Source organism: Dermacentor andersoni, chromosome 5 (genome assembly GCF_023375885.2).
Source record: "Dermacentor andersoni chromosome 5, qqDerAnde1_hic_scaffold, whole genome shotgun sequence".
Taxonomy (NCBI): Eukaryota; Metazoa; Arthropoda; class Arachnida; order Ixodida; family Ixodidae; genus Dermacentor; species Dermacentor andersoni.
The window spans coordinates 126,191,696-126,217,864 of NC_092818.1; the positions used below are offsets into that span (position 1 = coordinate 126,191,696).

The 26,169-nt window shown below is 44.6% G+C and overlaps 1 protein-coding gene and 1 non-coding gene across 2 annotated transcripts in view; both read left to right on the plus strand.

Annotated features, from left to right (window-relative positions):
* Positions 1-18,215, plus strand: part of LOC126531115 (venom serine carboxypeptidase-like) — a 33,873-nt gene extending 15,658 nt beyond the window's left edge. Inside the window, exons 4-6 of the mRNA XM_050178517.2 lie at positions 7,205-7,377; positions 11,704-12,037; positions 17,361-18,215. Coding sequence (XP_050034474.1) covers positions 7,205-7,377; positions 11,704-12,037; positions 17,361-18,193 — 1,340 coding nt within the window. The 3' untranslated portion in view covers positions 18,194-18,215. The remainder of the gene's footprint in view (positions 1-7,204; positions 7,378-11,703; positions 12,038-17,360) is intronic.
* TRNAT-CGU (transfer RNA threonine (anticodon CGU)) lies at positions 5,160-5,232 on the plus strand. The gene has a single exon. It is a non-coding gene; the product is annotated as a tRNA-Thr (tRNA).
* Positions 18,216-26,169: the final 7,954 nt, after the last annotated feature.

Genomic DNA, 26,169 nt, shown 5'->3' on the forward strand with positions numbered 1-26,169 from the left:
GCGAACACATAGCTGCATGCATGTAAACGGCCTTGTCGAATGGCTGAGTACGGCTTCTTGGCAGCACCTGCGTTCTGTCTGTCCAATATTCGTGACCGTGATCTTCGCTCCAAATATTTCTATCAACGGGGAGAAGTACACAACACCCGTGTCCCTTCTCACGTGTCACGTAAGGCATCCCTTTATCCACCTTACGTTAGTTCAGGTAAATAAATGAAGATGGGCATTGGGTAACGTTGGGAATACAAGCGTCTTGTGGCAACGATCTGCGGTCAGGTGGTTAATAAACAGTCAAGTATATAGGGCGGTAAGCCTCACTGTAAGTTTAACCTTACTTTGCTAGATACTAAGTTCCAAGATGCCGGTCAGAGATCATCTCTCGATCAGCATTGCAGTTTCACATACTTTCCGATACGTGTTGTGTGAAAACTTCCGTGCAACTGTGATGTCAATACGAATTGTCAAAGCATTGAACATGTACATAACAACATAACGAACACATACATAACAGTACATTGAGAAACATAAGCCATTAAACTTTGGCTGACTGCTGTTTTTGTAATTGAAATTTAAGAAGGTACATTCACTTGCTTCTACATCACCTGTATAGGATCAAATAGTTTTTTTTTTTCGCTGATAAGGGCTCAGCTTTATGGATGCTCATGGTACTACCCAGCCTGCAACAGTGTCCCAGTGTTCATCATCACTAGTTCCAAGGGGCACGTGCTATCAGAACAGGTTTTGGGAACACATACAATGTGGTGCGCAGGAGGGGCACTTATCAAGCCATGGAAAACAAGGCCATGCTTACAACTGTAAACTCGTCCTTATCGGCGGAAATACGAGATATTGGAATGCCTTGCAGCAAACAATAGGAAGCGCACAAATAGGCACACAGATCTATTTTAACTCAAGGGCCCGTTTTTCCGGACACTTATCTCCCATGAAGAGCAATGGTTTACTTTGTTTTATTCTTTTATTCAGATGGCCGGGAACTGAAATAATACCATGCAAATAACCTGGCCAACAAAAATCAGCTGCGAAGTGGGCTAATATAGGAAGTAAATTTTATGGTTTACAATTGTTGACCCGGGAAATTTCTAGCGATCTGCCATCCAAGCGTAAAGGAAAATGATAAAAAATGACAACCATTCCACTGTATGAAGATGGAATGGCACCGAAAGCTGACGATAGTCAAAGCTCTCAAACGAAAAGCAAAGTGCTTTCGCTCCCATTCAATTTTAACAGAGTGGAACGGTTGTCATTAGTTTGTTCAGCATACCGGGAGCGTTCTTCATCGGTGGTCGTTTCGCGCCGGCGCCGTTTACATTTTTACCGCTGTTCCCTCCGGTGCTTCTCGTACGCACGTCGTTCTTCGGGTGTACGAACTATACGTGTCCGCGCCATCAATAACGCAGCTGTTTTTAGCGCCGATACCTCTCCTGCTTATATACTGCGATAGCCTTGATGACACGCTATTTTTCACAGCGAGCGTTCTAATCTCTTCCGCGTTTTGACATCTGCGCCGCTGCACTGCACCCGTACGTGATCGCACACAAAGCAAACAATGAAGCCCATTGTGAATGGGTTTGTTAGAAATCGCTAAGTTTGTTTCTGTTGCCGGACGCCGAAGAAACTATGGAATGTTAGTCGTATACAGCTTTCGCTGTAAATCGGGAAAGAGCCCCATTCAGCGGATAACGATAGCCCTCGAAAAGACGCGTTTAAACCAGTATCCTAAGGGCACTACAGGAAATCATACATGACATTTCTGTCACCGTGTTTCCACGTCTAGTCATATCTCTCCTGAGAAATTTTTGGATAAGAAATATTGCTACGGTTTATTATCTACGGCAAGCGGTTCGTTCGCGTCTCCCACCACGTCAGAGTTACATGAATATAGTGGCTCTGTACATATCTGCCTCTTCTTGCGCGAAGGTGCAGCCCATTCGCTAATAGATCAGTGAAGAAACAAAACGAAAGACGAAAAAATAAACGGCACAGATATTAATGTATACGCATTGGTGACCGAACTGTCACATGACTGCGACTGTTTGCTTTCGTAGCAACCACACGATTCTGGACCAAATTTACGTTGCATGTAAGCGAGATAACGCTGCCAGGACAGAAACAGCAGCAACAACGAAACTAGCAATGGCAGCCTCAGCAATAACAAGTAGGGTTGCATTTTGCTAACAATGGATCTCTCGAACCACGCCCACTATTACGTCATTGCAAAGACCTTTGTATATATAAAGAGGGAAGGTTTCAAAGATAAATTGCATCCTAGCCAGTACGTGTCTCTGGGATTTCAGCGAAAGCTGTGAGATTTGGAAAACACTACATGCATTTAGTTAGCTCCGCCTTTTCTGGCAGAAGAGCTGTTCAAGTGATTCGACCAGTTTTACGAATGAACATAAAACAAAGCAATAGTGGAAGCCAAGCTGCGCTTTACAAGCAAGCTGTGACGTCACATCGATGACGCTTTCACGACGCAACGGAGACAGGCAAATGAAAAAAAAAGTAATAATAAAAAAGGAATTACATCTAAAACAAGTTATGACGCCACATCAATGACGCTTTTGCGAAGTAAGAGAGACTGGTGAATGAAAAATGCAGTAATCAGAAAGGAATTCCGTCTGCCCAAGTAATATTCAGTAAAATTGAACAATTTTACTCCTTTCTAATAGCACTATATAAAAACCGAAAGTAACATTGCTGGCTGATAGTGCATTGTGCCTCCTTGATGGCTTAAAGTACAAAACGAATTAACGGCAACAATCACGCTTAGTAGCCTTTGGAGTGTATCAGCTTTGCTCTGGATGTATCATTCTCTCGGACTTTGACACCAAACCGTTTTTCTGTATCGTGCGCTTTTCGTTTAAAATAAAGTGCGACAAACCTTGCGCTTGTCACTGAAGACAGCTATTACGCATTATATCACTCTTATACATCAAACAGCACATCCCTTCGCCGTCATGCAAGCAATGTGACAAGTTGAAGCTGGCAGCATTCACATGTCCGAACTCTATGTGCGTCATCCAGCCTTGATAGGAAACGTCAATTTGGCTTCATTGAAGAGCTCCTCCTACGGCAACATGGCTGTGCGGTTAACTTTGCAGCGGTTATAGAAAATAAATTTTCCCGGTGCATCATTTGCAGACATGGTGAAACTGAGAAACATAATTGATGCATATGAATGCAATTAAGAAGAATAGATCACCTTATGATGTTTGTATTAAGACCGGACTATTTCGCCGTGTGATGGTTCTCATGATGTGTGAGAGTTGAAGTTACTGAACAGTCCACGAGGGATTTCTTGATACACAGGCGGCCACCAAAACATTCGAAACACGTTTTCTTTTTTTTTTTTTCTGAAACAAATCTTAGTATCTCTTTCAACACGTGACACATATGACCTCACAGACTTTGTGTTACGACAGTAACGTCACATTGGGCCGCATGTGGCATCGAGATGGTGCCTGAAATTGCGCTTTCTCCGGTTGCGTGCATGTTCTAGAGAAAATCGCAGTGAAACAGTGACTATGCGAAGCAAACTGCAGTCAAAAGTATGGAAATATAGAGTAGAATACCTTGACAAAAGTGCGAAGAATCTCAATATTAATAGGTGCCTCTAACGCTGTTAAGAAATTTCTGCGCGAGCTTCGCAAAAGCGAGGTTGAAGTTTTGCCTGCAGTGTGCTGAAGAGAGTTCACGCGATCCACTCTTTTTACGATTGTAATTCACCTATAACCCTTGATAGCCTTTATGCAATATCGGATGTCGTGTCAAGTCGCATGTATTGATGAAGAAAGAATGCAACACTGAACGTTGAGCTGGAACATACTCCGATCACAACACTTGGTTGTCACGATGAGAGGAATGCATGACCCCCCTATGAAGTATAATATATAATAACTATGCAAATACTCACGGCCACGTACACAGTGCATGACGAAAAAAAAATAACCACAGCCTAGCAAGCAGAGGGAGCTTTGAAAGACGATATAAACAAACGCCAATCCCACTACTTCAAAGGTTTATAATTCCGCTGCAAAGGAAAAAAAACACGAATTTCTGTCAGAGCTACAGGGCATCGGACTCGCGTACCACCAGCGGATGACATGCGAACTTATCTAGCATGTAATTAAATGTGTCGAGTACGTTTTGATGTTATGCCGCTTGTACGTTATCAAATCATGCTTTAGACAACTATATACGTTTACACCAATTTAGATATACATAGCATCATGAAGTATGTTTTGGTATTTTGCCGCCTGTCCTTGCTCAGATTAAAATTCAGACAGGTGAAATTTTAGACTGATTTGGAGATGCATAGTACTGTACTGGGATTTTGATTAGCTGTCATCCTTTCTGCGCCGCGCATGAGCTCGTATACTGCTTCGGTCATAATGAGTTGTCCTGTCGAGGCAGCTTAATCAATCACTGGCATCTTCCATTAATGTTGATTGATTGATGCTGGATATGTGGAATTTTAATGTCCCAACCTGACACCCAGTGTATAGTCGTGAACAATTTTCTGTAGCATCTAAGTGAAAGCTAAAGGGGTGGAGCTACGGCACAAATATTACTGCGCTAAGTAATCCGGCAGAGTATGACAGTGCTTTAAGATTTTTTTTCTTTCAGAGCAGGTACTGAATAAGCGTAACTTAGGTGCAATGGTTTTACGTTTGCCAAAACGCACAAGAGCAAAGAAAACAGTCGAAGTCATATTTCATACTGAGTGGCTTATTTCTTTTCTTATTTTGATTTAAGCGTTGTAGCAATGTACTTTGTGTTTCCCAGATTAAGCAAACGCAAGTTATACTGCGGGACTATTTAAAGGAGCAATTTTACGCGCGTGCTTCACCTCCATAGCTTTAACTACATTGTCACAAAAAGTCGTCCGTGATCAAAAATGATACGGCATGCTGGCCGGATCATCAATGTTGCCGGATTCGAGATGCCTTCAGGTAGCATATGCGGGTTTATTGACCAGTTGCCTTCACCAAGAAAGATCACGTACTCGTGACACCTGTGGCAGAAAGGATCTTCCATATCCACCGCCAAGGTTTGTGAGTGGTGGCGCTGGCTAACACTCCGAAGGTTAGTTCTAGTGGTAACACATAGATACCAAAGAAGGTGGATGGGGAAACCGCGCCGCGGTAGCTCAATTGGTTAGAGCATCGCACGCGTAATGCGAAGACGTGGGATCGTTCCCCACCTGCGGCAAGTTGTTTTTTCATCCAATTTCATTGCCATTAATTTATCATTTCTTTAATTCAGTTAGTAAGTACAAGTAATTTCCCCTGTGTTGTCCTTAGTGTCTTTGTTTGTTGGCTTCTCATGATATAATGAATAAATATCGGCACCCTTGATTAATCCCGTTTCTTTTAGTTCACTCAGTTCAAGGCGTACTAGAGAAACCCAGTCGTTGATCGTCATGCCACTACCAGTCCACTAAAGACGTTGTACAGAATGCGCGCCTGTTTGGAGGATGTATTATGACATAGCGATGGAGTTCATGTCGATTCCAGCAAATATATAGCGGCCGAGCATATATTCTCGCTCGCTGGTGCTGTGGCCATTCAACGAGCGCATCGGTTTTACCCAAACATTCCAGCCAATTGAAGTTCCTTCGCTCTGTAGAAAAGAGCATGTGGCTTAAAATCCAAAACCAGTAATTTTCTTTTTCCCTGTGGATAATGCAATTTATTGCATACTTCAATTGGACTTCACCTTTCACTTCTGCCTTTTCTTTCTTTTTGTTTACCTGTACTGCACAGGGATTCACTAGTGCCATTTTATGACATGCATTATTTATCTTTTCGAAAGCCACAAGTGCTAAGTATATTTAGTCTGTAAGAAGTTAAATATTATATTTTATCAAACGCTTATGAACTTGTGTTCAAGTGATTCACTTGTGTTCACCTGTCAAACATTACTACGAAAGCAGGTAAGTGAGTTTCAGCATTTCTAAAAGTGACCGGCAAAAATTTCGATTAATCAATGAATCGATGAAAAACCCTTCATCGAAAGCGATTAAATGATTAAAGGCTAAAATGAAAATTGATTAATCGTTAATTCAATAAAAAATGTATCGGCCATCCCTAGAAAGCTTTGTGCTGCCTCTCGCTTCAACTCGTCTCCGAATCTTGATTACACGAGCTCCAACACTAAGCGTGCGAGAACGCAGCCCACACGAAGCCACCAGCCATCTTAGCTCGCCTACATTTCCATCCGCCGCAGATTACGTCTAAGATAGGGCGCACAGTAGCGTGCTCGGTGGTGCCATACGCAGCAACGGCCGGCATAGAAGAGATGCACGCTCACCTCACAATGTGCTTCCCAAATGCTCAGCCATCGCAAGCGCTCAAAATCTTGCCACGGGGACAAAGTGCTTGAGGGCGCAGTCAAGAGACGCACTTCTTTTTCAATCAAAGGAATGGCAAGCATTGGTAACGTTTTTTTCTTCTTTTTTTCGTTTCTTCGCGAATTAGTTTGGAAGGGTTACCAGCAGTATAAGTAACGTTGTGGCCAATGTTTTGGAGATTCACTGAAAATGTAATTAATATTGTTCGAAATATAATAAAGCAAAGCATTTCGACCCATAATCTTTTCAAAATTATATTAATGAAATCGCGCATTATTAATTAATTATGTTTGCTGGACATTTCACATTTTGTTTTTGTAGCTCTGTAAGTTTTTTAACTTTGCGTCCGGGTGAAAAAGAAGAGAGAAAGAACGCCAAGCAAAATGTGTGCGTGCTATTATTTCTGACTTTAACGGCATCCTGGGCAATGTCACCAGGGTTCGAAACTTGGTGCTACCATGATGCAAATTGTCTTGTTGCTTTTGCTCTGCAATCTGATTAATATAATTTTGAAAATTTGCGGACCTAAATGCTTTCATTTTTGTATTTGGAACAATATTCATTAAATTTCCTATGAATAGCCAAAACATTACGCATAACGTTTCTAATACGGTTGATAACCTATCCAATATGACTCACGAGGGAACGAAAAAGAGATTAACAATACTTGCTAAATATTTTTGCACGTACACACAAAGAATTTGCTAAAACAAAACTGTGGGGAAGAGGTTTATGTTGTGAGCTGAGCTAATGTGTGCTCAACTATTCATGCAACTGGCGTAAATGATAACTGCGATCAGACTGTGTTGAAGATATCGCTCACTTCAGCAGGGCAGGCCTTGTTCCTGACACCTCTAATCAAGGACGGAAAACTAGACGAAGCCAAGTCGAAGAGCAAAGTCGGCCCCCTCGGCGCCGATTACGAAGTGCCTGGCTACTCAGGTTACATCACCGTCAACCCGCAGTATAACAGCAACCTGTTCTTCTGGTTCGTGCCATCCCTGGTGAGTGTACACGTGAGTCTAATTAAAGATGCGGGTTTAGAGCAATAATTCAAGTAGTTTGCAGGTGATTACAGAGCGACAACATCGGAAGTTGTATGAAAGGTGGTTAGCCAAGAAGGTGACCAAAAGAAATATGTGAAAATCCAGTATTTTGCCCGCAGTAAATTCATGTACGACGTGTTTTCGAAAAACTTACGCATGGAGCGAAGTGAAGGACAGCGCTACCGTCAGTGCTGTTGTTCACAGTTACGCCTAGTCTTGCGCATCGCAGGTGTAATCCTTCGTGTTTGGGCACTATTTAAGTATTCGCGTGGTGCACCGCCTGTAGAGGCACTACTGATGGCCACCTAGCGGGCGGTTTCAAGAGAACGCTAGGGATGCAGCAAGGATGGCCGAAGTACCCGACTGCGTTTTCCTTTTGTTCGGGTGCCAGACCGCTATTTAGACGGCGACAGCTGCAGAACAGGTTCGGGCTTCTATGAGAGCAGACGTGCGCATGAATCCACCGGAGTTTTGGGACAACCCAGTTCGCATTCATACTGCAGCTTTTGCAATCTGAGAGAGAGAGAGAGAAACAACTTCATGTAGTAGCCTGCAGAACGACACCATGACTAAATGGCACCATGACGCGGGCCCTGACGTCTTCTCAGCTGGTGGTCTCTACTCAACTCCTTTGGAAACGCACAACGGTAAAATCTTACCGCCTTTTAGCGTCTTTTTGCCGAGTGTTACGAAAGAAAGAAACCACACGATATACATTAAAGCGGAGCAGCACCGACCAAGGTAGATGGGCGCTGGCGGCAAGGCCGGGTTTAGTCCAATGCGGCGTATACGCATTGCACTCCTGCGCCGCAAAAGATAATAAGCAAGAATGCAATTGAGTACAAAATGCACACGCTGCAAATCACTCTGCGTGGTAAGTCTGCTCAGGCAGCATCAGGGTGTAATCACTTCGCAAACATGGCGATAATTTTTCAACGAGAATCGAACAGCAATAATGTATGCAGCAGCTATGAGCGATTCATCCCTGAGCTTCCTTATTTCTAAAGCATTTTCCAAGTAACCGCAATATCGAAGACGTCGTCGGGTGAAACGAAAAAAAACCTGTTAAAGAAGCACTTGCCTGTAAACATATTGATGAAACACAAAGTGATTTAACCCCGCTAAATACGAGCCAAGGCGTACTTAATTAAATCAACAGTTCTGCATAAAGCCGCTGGCAACAGTTCAACACGCGCGAACTCAGGCATAAGATGATAAGAAAAACCGTCAACTGCCCCACAGCTGGTGCGACGATTTGATGCGCCACATAAAACCAACCAAATCAGTCCTTAAAGGCCTCAGCAGCTTTACCACACCCCAACGCGATGCACTCGTACAGTCGTGCACAATAGCAAGTGCAACGCGGTAAAGAAGCGGCAAACGGTAGGAGCGGTAAGCGGCATTCAGAACCTAAGCGCAATGCTTTTAAGCCGCCATGCTGTACTGAGGACAAACCGAACCAAGACGTGGGTAGGCGGGGATAAACTATGTCGCTTGCTCGTGTAAGGATGATCGAGTGCCACGAAGACCCAGAGGACAAAATAAATTATAACAAGACATTTCCAGTCGAAAGCGCCGATGTATTGGCATACGATTGCTCTCGCTCATGAGATCTCGCGGAAAATGATTATAACAGCGTCGCCGGCAAGCAAGGGAGAGAAAGAAAAGTAGGCGGCGACAGTCCCGACCCCCGCGACAAAGGAAAAGAAGGTGTGCTCTCGGCTCCAATATGGGAGAAGGTAGGAGAGGGATATAAGAGAAAGCCTCTACGCGGGAAGAAGGGCAGCTCGCCTACCTGCACTGTTGCTTTGCAACATTCCTTTGCTTCTATCTCAGCTACTGCTAAGCAGTTTTTCAAAATTCTCGCGCTAGAACGCTCCCGGCAACGGTCCTTTGCAGTACGTTGTGTAATAAGAAAATTCCAAGCGGGCCCTAACAATCCAGGGACCCTCTTAGATTTTCAGAAACAGGTTTAGTATGTGGTCAGAATCATGCGAATTCAGTTCTTTTGAAACACGCACATGCAATACATTTAGGTTGCAACTTGCCGTGGTGATTGCAGCTGGTTAAAGAAAATACAATTATCAATTAATAGCCTAAGGTGGTCTGACAACATGAAACGATGCCTGCACAGCAAGCCAAGAGATCGATAAACTTTGTTACACTTACGTTCGGCTTTAGAATCCCAGGACGTGCTTTCCTGAGACACGACACCACTTTCAACTATGGGAACGATTGTTACTATATTTAATACACCAAGGTTAAGGCTTATATTACCTTCTACAGCTTTGCTTCTACAGGGTATAACAAGGCCGTCTTGTGTTTTGTGCGCGTTAGTTGTTAGAGCATCATTTTCCCTCCAGCTTCTGAATAACGTGAAGGTGTCTTTAACGGTATTTTGAAAGTCAGTAATTTCACGCCTTAAAAAGAAAGCAGGCTTCTGTCGTTAGCGTAGGTTATAAACATGGTATTTCGATCAAGCTTTACTCTATCCCTTATGTACTCTTAAACAAGCAGCATCGCAAAATGATCTGTTTTTAGTTGTCGTTGCTGTCGTGGTATACTTTTGCAGGCCTTGTATACCAATCAATATAATACTAAAAGCAATTTCGACCCACCAGGGAGGACCAAGACAACTTTGCTTGCTGATTACCTACAGTTTTGCCGTGATTGGGGCACTCAGCGCTTTTCGTAAAATCAGTGGAAGCTTCTGTCATCTGATAAGCTCCTGTTGAAGCACGTTTTCCATTTGAGCGATAGCCTTGCGCTTTAAGTGGAACGCGTGTTCGCGTTCGATAATTCAAAGCAGTAGTAACCCCAGTGCTGAAGTGTAGGCTCTTCCAGAAAAACGAATCGATAAGCGCTACCGTAGCGAACGCCTTACGCCCAACAATTCAGCGTTCACTACGAAAGCACTCGCTCAATATTTCAGTTTGAGTGGGAGGCATCTCAGTGCTTTCAAAGCACCACAAGAGTGCTATACTGGCATTTAGACCGATAGAATATAGAAAAACATTCGGCAAAACCCACCTCGCGATGACTGTTCACGGTAATGCGTTTAGTAGGAATCAATATAGCGACCCAACGTATGGCCACCGTCGAAAAGAATTATGCATGAGGCGCGTACTGCAGCTGGACTCCTCTTTCGTCCTTGCCTTAGAGCACTCGGAGCCAACTAGTGCCGCCGCCGCTAAGCCTGCGCGTGGCATCTGTGATGCATGGCACACCCGTGCGTGTGGACGCTTCGACAAGCGTGACGCGTCAACCGGGCTCCAGTCTCGCGCTTCTTTCTGAACACGCTACACCATCTAGCGGCGCCGCCTAAAAGTCCGCGCGTGACCTCCGAGACGAGAAGCGTGGCGCGCCGGTGCCCGCGAACTCTGAGAATTGTGCCCTCATTTGCCGCATAACCAGTGACACGTACTCGGTGACCTCAGTTGGCGAGAGGTTCATTGAAGAACGGTGCATACCCAGTCCATTTGTGGCGCACTCTGCTGAGGCATTGGGTTGCTGTAATTGAGGAACCGTTCTGACATTGGTTCAATTCCGCTTAGCGTCGGAGAAATTTAAGGGATGTTTTTCGTCATTGCATTTCGGCACATTCTCAGTGGCACAAACCTAGTTACCGAAATTGGCGTCATAGGCCTTCATTGAAGAGTGGCGCATACCCACCTACCCAGTCACCCAAGTTGTCACCAAAGAAGTTTGTTGAAGACCAACACCGACTGAGTGGCACATGGCCACTGATACAAGTCAGTGTAAAAGAGTTTACTCGAACAGCGGCACTTACCCAGTGTCGCGTCTACAGTGACCCATGTCGACGTGAAAGGGGTTCGTTGAAGAGCGACACGCCTGTACACATTGGCACACATTCAGTGACCCATGTTGTTCCGAGGATAGGCTTCGAGCCCTGTTCCCTCAGCACAGCAGCCCGATGCGCTAACCTCTTGACCATTAGACCCAGCCACTCAGGCAGGCGGGGAAGAGACCAGATACACAGAAAAATACACTGCCGCAGAAAATACGCGAAGTATCCCCAAAATGCTAATGTATTTAAGCAGTATGCTTAGGTAGCAGCAACTACGACACGATTACAAATATGACGACGGTGGCACTACACCAACACTTCGTCGATTGACATCTAAAAAGTGAAAGGAGCGCTGAGAATGACCGAAAGCCCGATATGCGCTCTGCAAATGGCCGCTCTTGTCGTAGGTCATTCATATGTCACTGGGAAGTTGGCCTCAGGACTGATAAGGTGATTTGCATGTCATTTTTTGCCAGAGTGATCCGGACAATGCACCGGTGATACTGTGGATGCAAGGCGGACCCGGAACCACATCGATGCTGGGTTTCTTCGCCGAAAACGGGCCGTACGTACTGTCGGCTGACGGCAGCGAGATCAGGTACCGCGAGATCAACTGGGCGACGCGCTACTCGATGCTGTACGTGGACCAGCCTGTGGGCACGGGCTTCAGCTTTACTGAGAACGAAGCCGGCTACGCGCGCAACCAGACAGACGTGGGCCGGGACATGCTCGAGTTTTTGCAGCAGTTCTTCACGCTATTCGGCGACCTGGCCGGGAACGAGTTGTACCTCTCGGGAGAGTCTTATGCCGGTTGGTTCTCGCATTCTGGATCTATCGCTTTCGAGATGCGCTTCCTTTTTGACGGCAAAATGTTCAGTGCAACGCGTCATCGAAGAAATGGGCGTGTTATGTGTACAAAACGGGCTTGGGAGCTGGGCGATGTTAAAGTAACCCTGATGAGAGGTGGGAGATTCTTTCCGATTTGCGACCACGTTCGCTCACTTCGACAATCGGTGCACACTAAAAGCGACAACCTTACGAGAGAACAGCGCCCTGGCTTACCAATTTATATTTTTCCTTGCGCTCACAATGAGCCAGCTATCTTTCATAGAAGGGACTACGTCTCCACTTTAGCAGAAAAACTAAGCCCCAATTATTCATTATTATATCCCTGTTATGTCGAACGTGGCATCATGTTTCTTATGGCTTCAAGAAAACCACATTGTCTCGCGCAATCAATGTTTTTGTAACAGTACATGCTAACAACAGCACAGGTCACCAACCACAAGGACTCTGATTTAACTATACGCGTGCCCAGAACATTGACTTGAGCTTTCCAGCACGTGCAGTGACTTAGTGGCTTAGTGCAGCGATGAACAAGAACATTCAGCTCTTCTTATCTCGCATACACCGTGCAATCACACGTTTAATGCGCTTCACTGCTTTTCTCAGTGAATATTCGCGAACTTGTTGCGCAATTTTCACCATCGCATGTAAGCATTGGCATCCCCCTTGAGCGCGTTCACGCATTAGTTTATTTATTCAAAGATCAGGCCATTATTTAAGGGGGGAGAGTACGCTCAAAGGTTATAACATACGATAATTGGAACACATCTTTGAATACATATACAAAAAATACAGGGTAAGAAATGCGCTAACATACAGCAATGTGGTGTTACAATTGTACAGTGGACAAACCGAATGCTTTTAAATGCAACAGGTCATTGAACACTAAAATTTCACACAAGAAAATATAATCAGTGGAATTACAGAGCGAGCGAGACATAATTAGACTATAACAAAACACTACATAACGGATAGTTGCACATTAATAACGGGAAGGGCAATTACAAAAATATTACGTTAGGTTTTGTAGAATTTGAAAAATGCGTTTTTAGAAGCGGAAAATTTCTTTGGTAACTCTCATAATCTATGGCGTCAGGAAGGTCGTTCCAAAGGCGAATGGCTTTTGGAAGAGTGGAGTAGTTAAATGAATTGGTCTTTCCATAGACACGCATGAAATCGAACGGATTGTACAACCGACGTGACCTGTAATGAGGAATTTCAAGAAGCAGAACTGATGGTACTGCATTATGGACGTGTTTGTGAAATAATGATAACAGGGCTATATCACGACGATCAGGCAAGGGCTGTAGTGAGAGGTCAAGTTTATTTGCGTTATGCTTTCGTTATAGTCTTAACAACGTGAAATAAAACGCGCAGCCCATTCTGAACAGTTTCGAGTTTTTAGATCAAATATTTCTTATCGGGAGACTAGGCGGATGCGGCGTATTCAAGCTGAGGTCTAACAAATGGTAGGTAAGCTAGTTTACAAATTTCTTTAGTAGAATTGTGTAACTTGCGTCGTATGTAGCCTAATGATCTCGAAGTATTGGCGCGTTTTTATGCAATGTGCGTTGACCACGAAAGAGTCGAAGTTAGGCTAACAGAAAATGTATTCATATTGAGTATCATGCAAAATAGTGATTTTATTTATGTGATAAAAAACGTAGAATTAGTATTCTTGCGGCTAAAAGAGATAATTTTGCATTTAGAAACGTTAATCTTCATTAGCCAAGTGTTGCACCACAGAGAAGTAAGTTCTATATCTTTCTGGAGGATTGTATGATCATCGGAACACTTAATAGAACGATAAAGAATGCAGTTGCCCGCTAAAAATGCGCACTTGTGGGGAAATGTTATTCGACAAGCCATTAATGTATAGTAGAAATAGTGACAGTCCAGGAACGCTGTCTTGTGGTACACCTGATGTAACGTGTGAAAGAAGAGAGGAAAAAATCGTTAACTGCTGTGAATTACTTACGATTAGATAGGAGATTACGATTCGATTCGATGAAGATATATTAATTTATGAAAGAAATGAATGTTAAGCTGTCGTCCCAACAACCCATACTGGCAGTACTAATTACTAAGAGCAGAAGATCCAGTGAAACAATCATACATATTTTTATATACTCATCTATTATCGATTATTTGTAAAAATGGCGAATGTAAACGAACTGATTTGCTAGTACACTTGTGGTTCAGTATCTCTTGGTGGGCCGTGGTGCTCTCTGGAATTACGAATGCTGGCTTACTGGACCACTAAAAAGATCAGAAGAAAGTCATTCCTGTTCGGGTTAAAACTGCAAGCGCCCGACTCGCCGCAGTGCTGCAGCTGCTACTAAGTCGGTCCAATAAAGCGCGGACAAGAACAAACCAACAAACAGTAACGAACAAACAGCCTCGTGAAGCAAAAGGTATTATAAGTCTTCCAAACAGCTGTTCATTCCTATTTTTCGGCAGGCGATAAGCGTTTCTTGCTGACACTCTACAAAAAGTGGAAGTACATTTATGTACTTGCCGTATTTACTCGAAAATGGGTTGAACACGAACTCGTCAAGAAATAAAAAAAAAACATATAACTCGAATGTACGTAGACCCGTGCATATTTAGGAAAACGAAATACTTTGAACACTACACACTCGATTTACCGTAATCTCGGCTACTAAACCTGGTTCAGTCGGTGCCATCACGCTGCTTCCTCGTCGGAACTGCCAGAGAAGACGTCCTGGTAGGATACTTCGCAGGGGTTCTCGGCATCCCGAACGACGCCGTTCTTGGTGCCATCGAGTCCCTTGGAGATACAGCATTTTCAGTGGCCGTCTTGGCTCTCTCGAGGATCACCGCGTTCGCGTTACTTCTCTATGTGTTGCGCTGCGAGCGGGATGGGTGACGTGGAATGCGAGGCACGTGACGTCATCGTCTCTGCTAGCGAGGAGAAAGGGCCTGGGGCCTTCTTAATATTTCATCTGTTATCGTGGCATAAACTGTACGTTACATTTTGCAGACAGATTGTTACCACATAATGATCAAGCTTGTTTCCAGCGCAGAAACTTTCAGAAGGTCGCTTTGATAGCAGCAGCCAACTACGAGCTGGACAATTTCGCTAAAATGTAACGGCGGGCTCAGTGAAACACGTTATCTGGTTCACTTTTATTTATTTATTTATTTATTTATTTATTTATTTATTTATTTATTTATTTATTGGTTACCTGCATCGCCTCGTAGGGCATTACAGCAGGAAAGTTACATACTTGAATAAATAAATGAACAAATTATTTCAATGCGTGGAAAAAAGTACTTTCCCTTTTCCTTGAAGTATTAAGGGGCGCTATAACGTAAAACTATCCAAACTTTTCTATTCCAATTCTGCAATCAGCCTACCGCGATTGGTCAAAAACGTTTTGGGCCACCCCCACTTCACCTGCCTGTCACGCAACGTCACGAAAAGCGCGATAGCTCCCCGTCTGATATGACGTGCACACAATGATTATGCATAATTTGACCGAGCAAGACAAAAATTGTTATTTCTGATTCGACGCCTTTATGCCATAAGCCCTCGGCTATTGGTCAAAAGTTTTCGGGCTGCACCCACTTCACCTGCCTCTCACGCGACGTCACAAAACCGCAAAAACTTACCACGTCAAAGTGACGCGTACGCGTTCAAGATGCATTAATATGCCGAACAAAACTGAATTTTCTACTGAACAGGCGTAGGCTGCCTCGTTCCGAAAGGAATAAAAGATGGCTGCCGCCGATCGCTCCGGCACTGGCTACTCGCTCCTGCCGGAGAGCATGGGTGTATTTGCGTGTAATAAAACTTTTTGCGTGGCCGCGTAACGTTTTCCAGAAATTTCGGCACGTTTACGACCTCGTTCTGCCAACTATTCTTTGCTGAGGATCCGTTTTAGCGTCATTCTTAAGCTTCTGTTGCATGCCGCCGCGATAGTCGACGAGCCACCGCAAGCTAAGTAAGAGAAAGCGGACCAATCGCAGGCGCCGGCTCCACCCTCTTCATCTGATTATCGATATTCAGTGCAGTGGCTCGGCCCCACCGAATCCCTCTCCACGTGAGCATGCTCCTCGCCTCTTGTTAGCCAATTAGGTAAGACAAGCCGCTCACTGCAGGCAATGTTATTTGTTTTTCAAGCAAACAAAAGTGACCTCCTATGAACAAGCGGAGCATTTGATTGGTCTGTTCAGACAACCCTGCGGGTGACCGCCCGATGCTTGCGTCGGCGGTTACGCAAATTTGACGTCAGGAGATTGGAATAAAAACATATTGGAATAGTTTTACGTTATACGGCCCAAGATCGTAGGTCATTTGTATATGACAGGAAAGTTAGCCTCATAACTGGTAAGGTGATTTGCGCGTCATTTCTTTTGTCAGAGTGATCCGAATAATGCACCGGTGATACTGTGGATGCAAGGCGGACTCATTTTTGGTAACATTTTTCTTTTTCATGAAAAGCTCGATCTACATTTGAATATCTACGGTAGTTAGTCTACAGACAACGCAGGGATGATTTCTCACCCTGTAGTTTATGGAGTTGCACTACAGAGTCCCTAATTAGTCTTAAAACCATATAAGAACCTAACTATATAGTATTTCCTTAAGAAATTTGTAAGCACCCATCTAAGCCAAGTATATTGAGAATAATGCATGTAAATCGCGTAAAGGTAAAGTAAAGAAATTAACAAGAAGGAAAATTACTAGATATTTATATCCAGAATCAAGATGGGCACCGACAAATTGTGTAGCACACTGTGGTATAGAAATTACATAAACAGGGATAAACTGCCTCAGAAAGGCTGGCCTACGTTTCGACAGGTGAACCTATCGTTGCCGAAGCCTGCCTTGTCACCCTTGGCGGGTTAGCTTGGTGGGTTAGTAGAGTGACATCACGTGCACTCGTTGGTGGCAGCGGCTTCTTGTAAAGGAATAGACTGAAAAGAAAATGAGCGCTATCATTTGGCGTCGACTGATTAAATATATTTTTGTACGTGCCGCATTCCATGCCCCCTTCTCGATGTCCATTAAAATTTCCCTTCTCTATATTCAAGGTATAAAGCAGGCGCCGTGTTTAAAACCCAATCTGAATATCTCTCTGATTATTAGAACGCGCAGAATCGATTCCAGCCCCTTCGGTAGCTCCAACGTTCTTTTTTCTGTTTTGGAGGATCACGGTCCTTATAGGGTTTCTATATGTCAAACATTAACTCATGCTAACTGACGACCTCACCAAACGCTGCTTCACTCACGTGCCTTCTTTTAACTCCCAACACGTAGGTAAGTACGTTCCGACAGTTGGAGCCACGTTGCACCAGAATGCCGACACGATGCGGGTGAAGATAAACTTCCGGGGTATTGCCTACGGCAATGGTATAACGGACCCGATCCACATGATGGACGTCGGCGAGGTCATCTACGGGGTCGGCCTGATTGATCGAAGCTCCGCCGACTACATGAGGAGCGTCGCCCGAGAGGCGGTCCAACATATCCGCGCCGGCAACACAATCGAAGCCCTCATGCTCATGGACACACTGTTCTTCGGAATCGCGACCGAGGGCAAGGGCGACACCTTCTTCATGAACGTCACCGGATACAGTTACTACTACAACTACCTGACCGACACCGAGCCCAAAGGCTCCAGGGCGTACAAGGTGTTCCTGCCGAAGCCTCGAGCCAGACGCGCGCTGCACGTGGGTGACCGGGAGTTCAGCACGACGCGCGAGGTCGTGGTCGGCCACTTCCTTGACGACTTCATGCGCTCGGCCGTACCGCAGTTCACCGAGGTACTAGAGAACGGCTACAAGGTTCTCGTGTACAGCGGCCCCCTGGACTTGTGCGTGCCTACAACCATGACCGAGAACTTCCTCGCTCACGTCGCCTGGGCGCACGTCGACCGCTGGGCCCACGCTCCCCGACACCAATGGTGGAGTGCCGATGGCCAGCAGCTGTACGGTTACAAGAAAACTGTCGAGAACCTCAACTTTGTGGTGGTGCGTAACGGTGGCCACGAGCTGCCTTACGACCAGCCCGAGGCCATGATGGAGCTTATCACGGCCTTCGTTGACGGCACGGAGCCCTTCGCCGATGTGTCTGCCGCCACTGTCGAATAAATGTCACCTTTGTGTACAACTGCATCGTCTTGCTGCCGGCGACAATGTTTCTTGAGAAGCAGCCGTCGGTGCACGTTTACGACTTGAGTGTCTCTCGCTTAGGACGTACCGTGTCATGGTCACCCACGAAGTAATGTTACCTCTAACTGCTCCATGCAGTTCCTGAAGCTCTATCATCATCAGCAGCAGCATCATCATCATCATCATCATCGTCGTCGTCGTCGTCGTCATCATCATCATCGTCATCATTATCATCATCATCAGTCTGGTTACGCCCACTGCAGGGCAAAGGGCTCTCCCATACTTCTCCAACTACCCTCCTATATGAAGCTCTATACTGCACCCCAACTGGTAATTGCAAGGAGCCATCTAGCTAGCATAGAGTTCCCGGTTATCAAGTCTCTGCGCTGGCATCAAAACATTATATATCAATAGATGAGCATCATCTTGTGTCAGAGCGAAAGCAGTGTCGTTGTCGTACGGTCTGACACAAAGTAGTGTCCACAAGCAATCAAACTCAAATTTCTTATCCCTGAATGCATGACTGAATTGACTGGTCTCTCACTTTACACGGCTGTGTGTTTTTCAAACACTTCATATACAGTCACTGGCGCGATTTGATACGTAAAATTTTTATTTAAAGGGGAATAAAGACACAGCTGCCTTATGCTTTAAAGGCGTGTGTGGATACCTCCCACTGGGGCTTGTGTTCGTGTTTTCGTGGGCGGTTCTCAAGGAGACGATGGCCTGGTCCGTGTTCACCATAGACGAATTCGGCGAGCTTCGTCCACAAAAATGAAACGCTTTTGCAATTACTTTGGCGAGGTAAAATCCAATCATCTAGTGTGAATGGCTGAACTCCAAGTGGTATTCCGTCCACAGTACTGCCAACCTGCGAAGCAAGTTTTCTCCTAACTCGTATAACAAAAAAGTTCCATAGATTTTCGTACATTTTTGCAAGATGCGTGTGATTAATATCAGATTGTCAATACTTCGTTTCGTTTCTTTTATTTAGCCCCTTAGACAGTGTCTAAGAGGAGCTCGAGGCTTAAGGCTAAATTGCCTGGAGAGGCCTTGTCCCCTTTTACTGATTATAGAGAACATAGTTACATGCTACGTTGAACACATGCATCAGCTCGCACAAACCACACAAAATACATTCAAAGGTAAAATACAAAAATTAGAAGCATAAAAAACATCACATATGAACACAAATTGCAGTTACACAGCTTAATATACCTATAATTGCATTATTAAACATAATAATAATACAAACAGGAAAAAATAAGGTGCCCACATCATGGATGTGTGCATAAAACTATGATATGACAGTAAGAAATGAACAGGAGGAGTAGAATTAATTTGCATGAAGGATTGTAGGAAAAGCATAAAGTAGATCTGTAGTTCCCAAAATGTCCGTAACAATAAGTTTTTGCTTCTGTTGCGCAAATATACTGGGCATTTACAGTTACAATTTATTTGTAAACTCGTTTTCATGTACCTTTAAAATACTTCAATACTGAAGTCACTGCACTCAAACAGAAGTTAGGTTGTAGTGCAAGTTATGTCAACAACACAGCCGCTTGCTACTCGTAGAAAGCTACATTCTGAAAAAGGCGTCAACATGTTTTTACTTTGCTCTACATGAAAAGCAAGTTTGAACAACAATAAAGTACCAAAACTGAAACGGAAAATAGATGCCGGATCTTCCTTACAGAATGTAACAGCGTCGAAGCAGTCTGCCACATTACGGCACCAATGTAAAAGATATGCCGCAAATTTTTCTTGCATGCCCTGAATGCTGATGTGACATAACCACGCTTACGCGCTTATACGTCATTTTCAGCAAAGCACGCAGATACGCAGCCGCCTTTTTTTCTTTCTTCTATGCCAACACTCACTGCAACACGTGATCCCTGGGACTCTGTCAAAGCTTGATCTACCTATTAGCGGTTCCCGAAAAATTTTAGCACAGACGTGCATAGTTAGGTGTTCAGAACCATGGCTGCCTTTCCGGCTCAGCACTTGCTAGGTATGTGTCCCGCGTACATCGAGATTCGAAAGTGCTGCTTTGTTTGGTATTGCAGCATATGTTCGACTCACCGGTTAAAGATAAATATTTCATTCAAACTGCACAGAAATCGGCAGTGCAGCTAGGCGTGATTTGTTAAAGAGACCGAAACATTATCACCCTGTCGTTTACTTAGCGAGTTTCGTTCGCTTACTGTAACATCTCGATCATATCTCGAACATCTCTTACTGTAACATCTAACAATCCTAACTCATACATCGCAAGCTCCGCCACGTCACTGTTCCACGTATCGGTCATCGTTGTGTCGCAGCAATTTGCTACACGTCTCCGAGGTTTTCGTCCCTCCGTGTCTTCGATCAATATTTCCATAGACCTGGACAATCTCTTTTCTTTGCCTGAAACAAGACATAAGATCCCTACTTTTAGGAACATTTTCCAGGGTTTGGCAGCACTGTCCGTCTATGATGCGCTTGCGGATCGTCTCATGTTTTGGATAATCTCGCATCACATGCTTTGCAGTGGCTTGTTGCTACCGTGTAATTGCGAACCTCGTTTCGCTTGACCCGTCACCAAACGAGGGATGTCTTTGTTAAGGTTACATCATTATAACTATGGCTAGCCTTCTCACAAGTACCTGTGTTTCATGTTGTACCTACCTCGGCATTCCTGGAAAAGTGGCATCGCCATTTCAATTCAGTCTCCTCTCTTACTCTGCGAAGCGCGGCTTGGCGGGCGGCTTTCGTATTGGTGGGTGAAGAACGGGCGGGGCACATCTTGTGCAGAGCACTATCAGGGTCCTCCAATAGTTTATTGAAAGACCGTGGTACTTTGTTGGGCGAGTTGGTGCATAATTAATTCAGTCAACTTTTGAAGTACGGAATGTCGGCTAAGAGCCATTCGTGCCTCGCTGTCTGCTTTCCTAATTTCCCCGTCCGCTGCGGTAGCTTAGTGGCGATGGCGTAGCGCTGCTGAGCTTGAGGTGGCGGGTTCGATGCCAGCTGTGCACGTCACATTTCAATTGGGCTGAAATGCAAGAACGCTCGTGTGGTTAGGATTAGGTGCGCGTCAAATAAACCCAAAGTGTTCAAAGTTAATCCGTAGTCACCCACTCTGGCATGAGTCACGGCTATCGCATGGTTCTGGCGCGTAAAACCGTGGACAGCAATTAATTTTAATTTTCTATTACTCTGACACAAGCCGGTACCCACTTTTCTTGGAAGTTAATTTCACATGTTTTACAATAATTTGTACGCGATTTGTTGAATTTCCTCAAGAATCGGCATGTATTTTCCTTGTGGGCTAGAGCGCGCATTGTATGCTATTGTGAGTCGGCATAAATGTGAGTATTGTTTCCTGTATTGCAGGCATTGTAACGTTCTTGTGCCCATCGAGCTGCTAATTAACGCGGCGGCGAACTCCTTGGTAGTAGTGTCTGCTGCCAAATTCCCTTTTATTATAGCCGAATTGTCTTTGTGTTCATGGAGTGCCATAGCTTTCCCTACTTGAGGGGAAAATAATCGCACATTATTACGGAGTTTCGTAGCACAGTGCAAGCTAGTGCGCTTTCGCCTCTCTGCATCTTCTTTCTGTGTTTTCTTTTCCAACATTTTGAGAAGCAGCTTTGACGTCAGTGATAGCTATTGCAGCCCTCCAATATATATAGGAGCGCTCGCCAATGGTGAGCAGCCGCGCATTGCTCGCCGGATTGCTAAACTTTGCGATAACCAGACGTGCTGATCAGGTAGTTAACAACGAATTTGTGAATGTTTGGCTTCACCGGCGAGTTCTCGTAGCACGTTTGAAATTCTGCGTATGTGCAGATCTTCGAGCTCTGGGTACACGAGTACAGCTATAATGAACTGCATGCCTTTGCGATGCATTGTTTTTGTTCTGCTTGTCTTGGTGTTAGATTGTGGTTGTACCCGTACAATACACGAGAAGCAATGGGCGCTTGAATAATTTTGCCTGGTTTGTCGTTCTTTCATGTGCCTCGTTGAAATGTTGTGATATTCGGCTAATGATGTGATTGCATTCTTTGGTTATATTGTAGATTCACGTCTTTCCTGTTACATCTTGACTGATGAATCCTAATAGATCCAATCATTAATTTGCAATCCTCTGGTTTTCTGGCTGCAGTTGGAACATTAAAAAAATTTTCTTGGCTGCTTCTTGCGGTCCATATAAGAACCCCGCACATCCTGCCCTTTTAGTAGATGGTTTCATGTTCACGTCCTAGGGAAAAGCCGGACATTGTACCGAGTCCTTGTTGAAACATCTGTTCCTGTTCTCTCACTGATTCTCTGTAACGCGAATGAACTCTCAGAGTTTGTCCGCATCATAGACAGCACCAGGCAACTTAGACGAAACCGAGCCTGTAACGAAGAAACTCGAAGGCGTAAACGCATAACATACCGTATTTAGATTAGGAGATAAATTTTTTGGAAGTGTTGAAGATATATACAGTAAGATCCGGTCATGGGCGAGAGAACTTAGGCGCTAAAATAGCTAGATATATAAGGTTTTCAGGAACACCAAAACTCGACTATAACAACTTTAAACGAACTTTTGTGATGGGTCGTTACTTGCTTCCGGGACAGTCGAGAATTCTGGTTGGTACTGGTGCGGCGTGCACAGAGAATAATTCTTTTAAGGTCTAACGTTTACTGCGCCATACCAGGCAGTTTCCCGTGGGCAGGCAAGTAGGCTCCTGTCGGTGCCTCTTCTAGAATAAAGACTACACGCTTCACGATGAAATGAAACCACAGTCCAAAAGCCCAGGAGCCTGTTCGTCAACTCATTAGGCTAAAGACACACGCTTCTCCCATCCTTCTCTCGTGCCAACACGAACAAGCGCTGCAACACGATTGACGTTTGCGGCACGTCGCATAGCAACAGTTTGCCTCAAGAAAGGAAGGGCACGTGCGCGTCTGCCATTAGATTGCACACACAGAAATGGAACGCTCCAATAACTGTCATTGTCATTGTCACCATTGTCACCCGTGTGTGCCACGTCGTATATGCTTATGAAAAGCAAGATTATCGGCTTAGGTCTTACCGAAAGCAATCGCAACGTTATTTTTCTTTCTTTTTTGCCGGAGTACAATAAATCCATCATCATGCCGTCGCCGTCATACTGTAGTCGTCACCGTTACCTTGCTGCTGACGTCCCATGCGCTCGCGTCATACACTCGACTGCTCGCCTTACACAAACGTGTTGGTCCAACTCGTAATGCTTTGCAGAGCTCCTAATAATGGTGGGTAGTTAGCTAGCTGCAAAATTATTCGCATAACATCGATTCCCACAGTGCGCGAGATCTGCACATATTTCTTTCCGACAATTACTGTTTTTGACAGGGTATAGATTATTATAGCAAGCTGAAGGTTGTTCTGGGTGACGTTTTTTATTAACTGCGGCTTGTGCTCTGACTCATCTCTCTCTCTCTCTCTCTCTGTAGTTTTGCATATGGTCGCGCTTATCATGCGTCAATTACCAGTGCCTTTACTAGATACAATATTAAAGATACCTAACAACCTTGCTTTTTTGGGTCCTCTCAAGTTCAGCCAGTTCATGCTGAAAAGGTAGCTGTTCGGCAACCTGAACTGGACATAAAGTATGCTCTATAGCGGATTTACCTATAGTAGCGCTTTTAGGTGCAGCCGTACTGTAGAATATGCACAGCTCTAGTGTTAGAACGAGAAGTGAAGTTGCCACACAAGTGATATAGAGCACATACAGGCTGCCCAAGGTAAGGTGTTGATCACCGACGTGTTCGAAACGGGTGTCGACGTCACACTTTCTGTAGGCAAGAGTTCTCATGCAGCCCGTCTCGGTGAGCCTCCGAACCAATGTCCTGTACGACGCCCTGAGCGGAAAGTCCTTCCTCACGGGTGTCGAAGAGAACAGCTGACCGAAAACTTCGCCCTGTTTGATGCCTTCGCTGATAGTCCTCCTGAAACGGTGCGCGGGCAAGTATGGTCAGTATGTCGCATGTTCGAAATCGTGAGCTTACATAATGCGTTACAACATTAAGGAGCGGTAACTAGACAGACGATTGAATGCTGCTGGACTTGATTTCAAAATTTAAGTATTTGGATGAATTAGCTGCTACACGAGTAGCTATGCCTCCTTACCACACGATATCATTAAAAGAAGTACGCTTTCCTTAAAGCTACCATCACCCGTTCTCATGAAAGGAGCGCTTTCGTATGATAAGAAACGGCAACCGCACTCCTGAACTCGAAGTCACCCTTCAATGAGTTTTATGTGAACGGCCTTTAATCTAAAAATTAGGGAAGTTCGTCAAATACTTTTTATACTGAATTCTGGGTATACACGAGCACAGACGTTGTCCTTCAATTTTGTTTACTTCACGTGAAAAATTATTGTAGACGAACTCAAAACGTGACGTGGTGTGGCAGCACCGGGACGCAGGCGTCGGAACAGCTGAGAACAATGAGGTTAGCCAGGAGCTTTTTCTGAAACGCCATTCCTCGTTTCACATCACACTTGCGTTAGTACGGTTTTCCTCGTTTTATATCCGCTTACTCCTCCTCTCCCCCTGCCAGCAACAGGCGACAGCGCCCACGTGCAAGCGAACATAACATGGGCAAGCAGTGACGTGCAAAGCTTGTCGAGAGGTAGGAACGAGAAAGCAAAGCATGAAGGTACAGCTTGACAATCATCTCTTAGTAATGTCAACACCAGTTCGCAGAACCCGGCTTTAGTTTACGAGCGAGAGAGAAAAGGATGCATAGAAAGGCAGAGCGGTTAACCAGAGGCAGTTCCGGTTGGCTACCCTGAACGGGAGGAAGGGTGAAGGGGGATAAAAAGATAAAGAGAGTGGAAAGGGGAGATAGAGAGACGAGCACGAACAAACCGCGTACACTACAGAGCGGTAGGGGGCGGTGTTCTTAAAGTATATCGTGAAGCCCTGCAAACCGCAGGAACCTTAATAACATGAGTAACGCCTTCAGCGCGGATGTTCTGTGGGAGTACTGAGCTAAAGCTTTGAGTTCTGCTAGTGGACGATTGTCCAACTGGTCCAGTACTCTGCACCGCACTTGTTTACGAGACTCTAAAAGAGCTTACGCGAGCAGGTAAAGAAATTAACGCAACAGTTTTCTAGTTGATACCTGGTCACTGCAGGCGGCACGACGAACGCATAAGGAGATTGTAGCGTCAGGGTTTCCTCTATGACAACGGGTGTTGCGCCATATCTTAAGACAGATTTCAGCCCGTGGTTGCAAAGAAACATGCTTTGGTCAAAAATTAAAAGCTTCAGTATAATTTACCATTGGCGCTTGCCTTGATTTTCATATTCCACGCACATTAAATACCAGCCGATCTTTTGAGACACTGGTTTACCTCTTGAGACTCGGTGACACGTTTACAGTATATTTTATGCATAAAATGTGTCGCACTGATAGTCCACAATGCATTTGGCGCCACGCTGGTGAAGACATACATCATCTATCGCTGGAATGTCCCCTATATGATACTGAAAGATCTCATATGCACCTTAGTGACAATAAACCGCCAGGCCCCGTAACCGTTTAAAATATGCTAGGTCCATGGCTAACAGGTACATTAAAGATCTGAGTGCTAGTGGACCTCCAAAGACTTCTGGCAGAGAATAATATTGTTGGAAATTGTTTGTTGCAGTTCATACTCCTTTCTGTGCCCATAACCATTTGAATTACTGTAATCTGACTTCGTGTTTTCCGTATTTAGTGTCTGAGAGCTGACTTCACCTTCTAGTGTGTCTTGTATGACATTTGTTGTGTTTTGCATTTATTGTATGTGGGCTGACTTTCCGTCATAATATGTTGTGAATGGTCTCTTCAACATTTATGTGAGATTACTTTATTTTCGTAATTGTTTTTGATGTGAACTGTGCCATTAATTGTTTCAGTGAACTTGCATCACCTGACTGTCTGTCTTTTT